The sequence below is a fragment of the Denticeps clupeoides genome, chromosome 1 (genome assembly GCF_900700375.1).
Source record: "Denticeps clupeoides chromosome 1, fDenClu1.1, whole genome shotgun sequence".
Taxonomy (NCBI): domain Eukaryota; kingdom Metazoa; phylum Chordata; class Actinopteri; order Clupeiformes; family Denticipitidae; genus Denticeps; species Denticeps clupeoides.
In genome coordinates this window covers 22780375-22789049 of record NC_041707.1, presented here as the reverse complement: position 1 = coordinate 22789049, position 8675 = coordinate 22780375, and the positions used below count along the sequence as shown (strand labels likewise).

Here is an 8675-nt window from a genome sequence, read left to right as displayed (position 1 = left end):
CCATCTTTTTATTACTCTGGTTTTAGGCTGAAGGACCACTGTTGGGTAAGAAGAGGTCCAGCCTCTGATAAATGAACTTGGCATTCATTTGGTTCATAGGAGAGGCTATTGATTAATGCTGTAGTGAGTGGCTGGAAAAATTGTTCAAATATCTATCGGCAATCTATGGGCCAGACCATAGATTATAACACCGCCCCTTTTACTGTGTGTCTAACAAAGTACGGTAACAAATCACAAGACATCTACAAGATCAATCCAAAAGCTGCTAGACAGCTTTTTTATTTATTAAATCAACCTGATCAAGAAACTGCAGAAACCATTAGCAAATGGGGATAGGGTAGCAAAAAAGAAATGCAGATGAGACAAAAAAAAAATGAACATTACGTTAAAAATAATGAACATTGCGTTCAAAACAAATGCTGTTTTAATTAAAATCCCATTTAAGGCAACAAATAAATATCTTTAGTGCAAAAGCAAAGAAATAACAAAAGTTATTTGAGGTAAAGTATCCTCATTATAGAACTGCTAACTTTAAAAACTTTAAACTGTAAAAACTGTAAAAACAAACGTACTTATAGAACGAAAGCTGTAACTCATTCTCCATCCCAATTCATCAAATCAGTCCACTTTACCATCTAGTCTGTATGTGAGAGGAGGTGTCAGCATGGTTTTATTTGTCTACTTATGTTCCCAAAAGGAATAGGCAGATTTATTTTATTTTCTTTAACAAATTCCAGACAATGTGATTTTAATAATTCCGCTCAGATATTTTGACTGGTATCAACAGTATTGCTCAGATTTTCACTGAAACCTGCTGTCCAGCGTTATCCTTAAGCAACGGTCAGCCATTGGTGATCTTTAGGGCTACCTCTCACGTACATGGCATTGATATTAAATGCCTGGGGCACTTGGCCAAGCAGACTTCTTAGATGGAGAGGGAATTAGAATGTGCTGAAGAGTGAAAGTTCTTCCGTAGTCTCATTTCAGAAAAAGTCATAGGGAGATTGAGGTGGGAAGTTGTGGTACTCTACAGCCTGGCATGTACAGCAGGGTAGGCCTGTAGCAGAAGATGTGTCCAGAGGTGAGGGGCAATTGGAGGATCCAGTGCTGTGCAAAGTTAAATCTGTATAGATACACACCATGAGAAAACACAGGACCACAATATTAGTATTGGCTTACACTTGGAGATTAATTGACAGAAAATGTCAGCAGCACACTTAATTTACCACAATAGGTACATTATCCAATTGTCCATGATACATTATCTGTAATATGTGCATTTGGGCAAAAAAGTATTTGGCAGCATCCAGTTGTGCAAGTTGTCTAAAAAGATGAGAGAGGAATTTTCAAAAGATGAATTTTCATCATCGGAATTTTCATCACTTCAACTGTGAGACAGAATGTAACAAAAAATCCCAGAAATCACATTGTATGATTTTAAAGAATGTATTTATATAAATGTGCAGTACTAAGTATAAGTATTTGGTCAATAGCAAAAGTTCACCTCAATACTTTTTAATGTAACCTTGGTTGGCAATGACAGAGCTTAACCGTTTCCTGAAGGTCTTCACAAGTTTTGCACAACCTGAAGTTGGTATTTTGGCCTGTTCTTCCATGCTGATCTTCTCAAGAGCTGTGATGTTTTGAGGCTGTCGCTGAGCACAGATTCTTTATTGGACTGTTTCCAGCTTCCATGGTTCACAGTGGGTATGGTGTTCTTGGGATTCAACTCAGGCGGTCATCTAGATGGTCCATCTAGAACTTTAGACGGGCCTGGACATGTGCTGCCTTAAGCAGGGGGACCTTTCGAGTGCTACAGGATTTTAATCCATGACAACGTAATGTTTTACTATTAGTAACCTTTTCCATTCAGGTGCAATTAATACAGCGAGTGAAGGATGGAAGGTCTGTGAGGCCAGAATTCTTACTTGTTTGTTGGTGCTAAATACTTATTTTCTGCACCATATACAGGTAAATTCTTTAAAAATCATACACTGTAATTTCCTGGATTCTTTCTGTCACACTTGAAGTGTACCTATGATGAAAATGACAGACCTCTCTCATCTTTTTAAGTAGGACCATTTGCACAAATACTTTTTTGTCCCACAATAATGCCTGTAATGTGTCTCAGAAAAAAATTGTGACCCAGAGAATACAGTTTTCCAATAAAAAAGACCCTATCCACCCTAAACCAATGCAAAGACCCTATCCACATGTTTAAATGTTTAATTAGTACTAATTATGTACCCGATCCTCCCCCAGCCCAAATAACTGTACATTGTTTCAGTGTTTTTTCTGTTAGGTGTAAATAGATTTAGTTCAAGAAATGGCTCAGATATTTGTAAGCTACTTGAATCTTTGTAAACCACTTAGAACCCATTCTGCTTTGCATAATGCTAAATTTTAACGTCTAGTTCACTATACCACCTGAAATCTGTCCAACTCTATTTCAAGGAACAATGAAATACTAGTTGTTTTACATACATCTTGCTCCTTTACATAATGTGCAGCTTTTGTAGAACTGTAGAAGAACACTACATGAACATATACTGAATTAGTCAATACAGTGTAAGTGTGTTTTGTTTCTCTCTCGCTCACCCAGGCTCCAGAGGACATGCTGGGCCGCAAGCTCCTTGGCATCGTCCAGTACGGTACATAGTTTGTTGGGCATAAAGGAGCTGCGGGTGCTGTTAATGACAACCTTGCAGATAAGCAGCATCTTGCCTTCCTGACTCAAGGTGTAGTACAGCAGGTACTCGGGCAAGGTCCAGTTGTTCTTGAGGCAGCAATATTCCAGAAGGCTAACTGCTGAACTCATCTGGCTGGGCTTCAGTGACAGAATAGTCATTGGAAACAATGTGGTTCCAGGGTGCATTGGGAACATGCACTCAGCATTCTGGGTGAAAGAGCTGCCCTGGTAAGGGGACATGCTGAGCGGTAGTCCAGAGACTGTCCCGTTACTCAGTGGACCGATCCCTATTCCAAACCCGGGATTCTCTGGCTTACTTTGGAAGATGAAGCTGTTGCCTGGACTGTTATTACAACAGTTAATGCTGCTGCCTCTGTTGCTAAAGCGTTGTCCACCATCTTTACCTGTGGGCTTAGCTAAGGTGACTTCAATGGGAGAGCCATCCACCAGCTTACCATTGGTGGCATGTAATGCAGCCATGGCATCTTCACGGGTATTGAAATGAACAAAGGCATAATCTGTAATTTTCTTCACACGCTCCACAGAGCCGGGCTTGAGGCTTGAGAACTCAGCAAACAGTGTCTCCTCAGTGGTGTACGACATGAGGTTACGGACGTACAAAACACGCACATGCTGCATTGTCTCCTCATCCACATCTTTCTCCGGGTGTGCCCAATCCACCAGGACAGTCTGGCCCCAAAGCTGGAATGTACCTTAGAAAACAGCCAAAAGACACAATTAAACAAAACACATATTTGTACAGAAACACACTTGAATCTTGACAACTTTATTAAGCCAACAATTACAGCTTTAGAACATTGGCTATAAGCATAGTTATTAAGAAAAGGATATCATTTATATCAATCTTATAATTTTTTTGCTTTTTTTATATCTATCTATTTGGACAAAGTGACCAATTACTATGTTACTACTAATTAGATTAGTAAGTACAGTGTTCAATTATGCTAAAACAATCAATTAAAAAGCTTGAATTGCTTAATACTGTAACTTGATACAATATGTAATTAGCTGTTACTAGAACATTTTATAATGTATGTTATACATAAAATGAGGAATACTGCCCAACGCTAAAAACTGGCATTAGAGTGCCCTCTTTAGGGGATTTAACATCATAACAATCACAATTAAATAAGACATTTCAGAGGGCCTGATTTATCCGCTGTTTAACTCCATGATAAAAGTAAACAAATTAAAAAAAGGAATTGGCTGGTTTTATTCGGCTGTACCTGGTATGAGTTTCCTGCGTGCCATGGCAGCTGCCCTGTGAGATTCATACTCCACAAAGGCAAAGCCACGGTTCTTGGTCTTGTCTGTGGGACTGGCATACACGATGACATCCGTCACTCCCTCAGTCACCTGCATTTCACATCATATTGTGTGCTCAATATTAAAATGTCAAACAGTGAGAAAACGAAGTAGTGAATTAATTAATTAAATCCTCAATTGAATTAATTCATTTCATGTTTGACACAATCTTACCAAGTATGCCCTATTTTACTGCTTAAGAAAAAAACAATGACAATAACAAAGCTGTTTGCATTCATTTTTACCTATTATTTGAAAAATGTAAAAATAAATGTAAAATAAAAATGAGCATTACACACATTGTCAGGAAAAATGTCAATTTGAAGGACTGTCATAAATGTTCCTTAAGTTATTATACACAAATAAAGGCTCAATATATTAAAAATCTTTTAAAATCCCATCACAGTTTTGATTTTCCCTGAAAACGTCCACAAATGGCTGGTAGATGGAAACAAATATGATATAAGTGTTGTGTTATATTTGGGGTAAAACAGTGATTATTTCCATTGTGTCACAGAAGCAAAAGTTTAAATAACATATTTTTTTTGGATTGTGAATTTTTATTAATTTTGCAAACTTCAGCACTTACTTTCATCATTTCCTCTTTAATCTCCTCCCTTTTCTTGTCTTTGGGGATGGAGCCAATGAAGAGTCGACAGTTATCCAGGCTCACACAGACACCAATGAACTTCCCTGCCTGGATCTCATAGTTGTTGAGGAGCTTGATGGCATGCTGGGCATCCTCACGGCTCGTGTACATGACAAAGGCGTAGCCACGGTTCTCACCGCTGAACTCCAACATGAGGCGAAACTCATAGATGACGCCGGCCTGCTCGAACAGTGGCACCAGCGTGTCCTCGTAGATGTTGCGTGGAATTTTACCCACAAACACCTCACAGCCCCGTGGCGGCGGGGGTCCTTCCCAGCCTTCCCAAAAAAAAACCCCATGAGCCGTCAGTGCCTTCTGAACACATATTTACAAAACGTATTTTGCTCTCTGACACACTACAATGTCTTCAGCTTGGGGATACTAATAGATCAGAAAATATCTTGCAAAATTAAGAGCCACTTAATAGTGAGATTCATTTAAAATACCTTCATTATCAACTAAAAGAAATGCCCACCGGAAGTCGTTAGAGCAAAACAATTTAAATTCAGTTGACAGTAATGACTAATGACTAACAACATTGCTCCATTGTGGATATAAGTGTGGATCCACACTGGATACACAGATGCAGGGACATGCAGAGACCCTTGAAGGGGCAGGTGCTCAAAATTACATACAAGATTTTATAAGACCATATAACAATATAACCTGGACCTTACTTAAAATGGTCACAAGAACCACACTTCAGAACTTAACATGACAGGTAATGTTTTGTTCTGTTGCATAGTTCACACACACACACACACACACACACACACACACACACACACACACACCAGCTCATATCTCTTCATCAGTTGCCACAAAACAACTTAACAACATGCATAATAGCCTGATACTCATGTGTAGTATAGTGGTATAGCAACCTTTTTAAAAATGTGGGGACTGGGGAATGTTGTTGACAGCATCACTTACACCTGACATGCACACATGTGTTTGCACACACACAGTATGCATTCATTGACTTTGTTCACAAACTGAAACTAAAAAACACTGTATCAAACCTATATTTATTGAATTGCTGACAGGTAAACCTTATTTTTTTCTCTCTGAACCAGATGCCTCCGGCAGCTACCCGTCCTAAACCAGAAGTCTGCAAACCAACAAGCTTTGAATGACTTGAATTATTTACGGTTCAGTTTACACAAAAATGTTTAATACCACAAATTACTATATTTTTAATTTAAACAGATTTTCAGTAATTTCACCTAAAGGATGTCTGCCTTTTTCTTTTCAGCATCAGTGGAATTAAAAGCTTGGCAGTGACATGATGAATCTGACTTAAAAAAAACTTACATCTGCTAACACGTCGTATAGTACCCTGGACTGGAGACTGGAGTGAATATATTTTTTAATTTTGATCTAAACGTTCAGCAGGTGAAAGTTACGTGATGAACTTGAATGCAACAAGAGCTGAACTGAAGCAGGCTGTGTGTGTGTGTCTCGCAGGACGAGACTAGAGAAGAGAGAGGCTTGTGTAGCTGTTCACTAGTAAAGCAATGACAATTAGCGAGTAGAACGTACGGTGAAAGCATCAAATAAGCAACTGCAGTGTCAGTAGTACTGGAGTTGTGTGATCTAACTTAGCCTGAGCTAACTACGCAAGACATGGGGATGAGGAATTTTAGTGATTCAAGAAGATGGGAACACTAATCCGGTCAGATAAAGGGGAGGGGGAGACGAGGCAACACACACTTAATGGAGAAAGAATAGCCATTTTATAATAAAGCGGGGTTAAACTATCTCACTGAAAATGCCTGGGTGTTAAAATACCCACATGTCCCAGTCCCACAGAAGCATGCCTGCCTTGTCTACACTTACCGGCAGTTTTATTTTAATAAAATAAATTATTTAATTTATTAAAAAATAATAAAAAAAAAAAAAACTGATAAAAAGGGCACTTGGGGCATCAAAGACAAAAGGGGCAGGTGCTCAAGCACTCACTGTCCCCGTGCCTGCACAGATATGTGGCTTTTTTACAGAGTTACTGATGAAGGGGTAGAACTTGTACTGACTAACCACGCCTTAACCTTTAACCCCGCGTGGGGATCAGATGGTCCCCCAGTTTGAGTGTTCCCAGGTACCTGGAGGCGGTCCGCCATACTTCCTCTGGCCGTTCACCTGGATCATGCTGTAGCCGCTCTTGTCCATGAGGGCCAGCAGCGCTCGGTCGTCTCCCTGCCCGTTCTTCTCCATCACCGTGTGTCCTAAAGCCTCGGCAGGGCGAAGAACGGCGACACCGTCAATAATCGCACCCTTTCGGCTTCTAAAATGGCGTGATTGTCGTCAACTGACAGAACATCGAATTATTTCCCATTTACTGAATAATACTAAAAAAAAACACTAGACTTTTGCTGCTAATTAACTAACTAACTGATGGGGGTCAACTGGGTGACTTCTGTAAACCACTAACCACCGCTAGCGTAACCAGATGACATTTTTTAGGGAAATTATTCCAAGTTATCAAGTTATCTGCATTAGTCCAACTGCCGTAATTTCTACCTGTAATGAACGAGCATGCCCGGCCCTCAGTAATGAGAGTACATACTGATACTCGCGGCGGAAGGTTTATTGCCTCAGAAACGAAATAAATCAACGTTACTTGTGTTGAGCGAAGCAGCTGGACTCCGGTTCGGTGAGATTTTAATCGACAATCTGACGTTCTCTCGCGCGGCGGGTCAATAACGTCAATATGGCGGCCAATTACCATGTTAGGACATCCTGTGTACGCTGCTTTATAAACTATATATATAAAACTATATATATATATATTTTTTTCCTTTTTATTTAAAAAGTCACGTCGAACATATAAATCGTTCATTGTAGAATAAACGACACATCATGGAGACAGAGTGCAAAAAAATATTAACAATCATTTATACGTACGATATGATACGTAAGATGTGCCGTTCAGTGCACATACTATGCAAAATAATAATGTTGACTTTTTTAAAGCTTTCCATAAGGCATGAGAAGTTGTGTGTTGTATGTTTTTATTGTACCTGTATGGTCCAGTCAGAGTGGGATATTCGGCCAGACCATGTCAAAACATACTTTAATTAATATGAAGATTAATCAGTACAAGTGATAATACAACACACGTCTATTTTCATGATATCAACTATACTAAAGGGCATGCATTCATTTGGAATAAAGAAGATCTGTTAATGAAAGTTTTTTGCACCCTATAAGATGTTATTTGAAAAGGTTGAAATCCTTTTCAGACATTTGGTGAACCGGTCCCCTTATAATAAATAAAAAGAACATTTTGTATTACTATGTGTATTTTTTATTTTGTTCTATTTTAATCAAACCCTCCCTGCTATCTACCACAATCAGGAGCGATGTGTATGCAGTATCTATTGCTGCACATAATTAAATGTCCCATCTAAATTATGCATCCCTATAAATTGTGTGGCTGTTTGTTAGGTAAATAATCCAGCCCTGATGGGCTTTAGAGATGTCATGTGCTCAAAGCATTCAGCTGGGATGGAGGCTGGTAGCGCAGGGTCTAATCACCTGCCGGTTCTGCCGTTCTCCTCATATTACAGACCCCTTCACCAAGATGACACTGCACTGAAGGCAGATCTTACATCTCCTGGGCTATATGTAAAGCCATTACTGTGTGCCCTTCAGACCCTGGCAGACCACACGTCTTGTGGGCGTTAAGAAGCTCTCCTGAAGCAACAGCGCAAATCACCTCATTTTCTTGTGACGGGTTTGTAGCAGGGGCGAAATGATTTTTCAATGAGAAAAACATAGGATTTTTTTATCACTTTTGGTTCAATCAGAAAATCATAACATAATCACTACATTATAATCAATAATCAATGTAATTTTCACTTGCTTTATTGATTCAAATTCAATTCTACTGGTAACAGATTGAGCTGCATCATGATTAACCAAATGAAAGTTGAATTAACCCTTGTGTAATTTTTCCATTACAGTACTAAAAACATTTTTTTTTAGATTTGTCAGATTTTTAGCTTATCT

At 39.1% G+C, this 8675-nt stretch overlaps 1 protein-coding gene across 1 annotated transcript; it reads right to left on the bottom strand.

The window, feature by feature from the left end:
* Positions 1-983: 983 nt before the first annotated feature.
* LOC114800398 (probable RNA-binding protein 46) lies at positions 984-6878 on the bottom strand. The gene is made up of 5 exons (XM_028997724.1): positions 6767-6878; positions 4605-4942; positions 3937-4066; positions 2599-3402; positions 984-1123 (listed from the first exon to the last, which is right to left on the bottom strand). The coding sequence occupies exons 1-5, from the start codon at positions 6876-6878 to the stop codon at positions 984-986; spliced, it is 1524 nt and encodes a 507-aa protein (XP_028853557.1).
* Between the last annotated feature and the right edge of the window lie 1797 nt (positions 6879-8675).

Coding starts and splice junctions, on each gene's coding strand:
- LOC114800398 (XM_028997724.1), bottom strand. CDS start 6,878: ATGGAGAAGAACGGGCAGGGAGACGACCGAGCGCTGCTGGCCCTCATG. Junction 3,403..3,936: donor ACGCAGGAAACTCATACCAG/GTACAGCCGAAT, acceptor CTGTTTTCTAAG/GTACATTCCAGCTTTGGGGC. Junction 1,124..2,598: donor GCATGTCCTCTGGAGCCTGG/GTGAGCGAGAGA, acceptor GTATCTATACAG/ATTTAACTTTGCACAGCACT.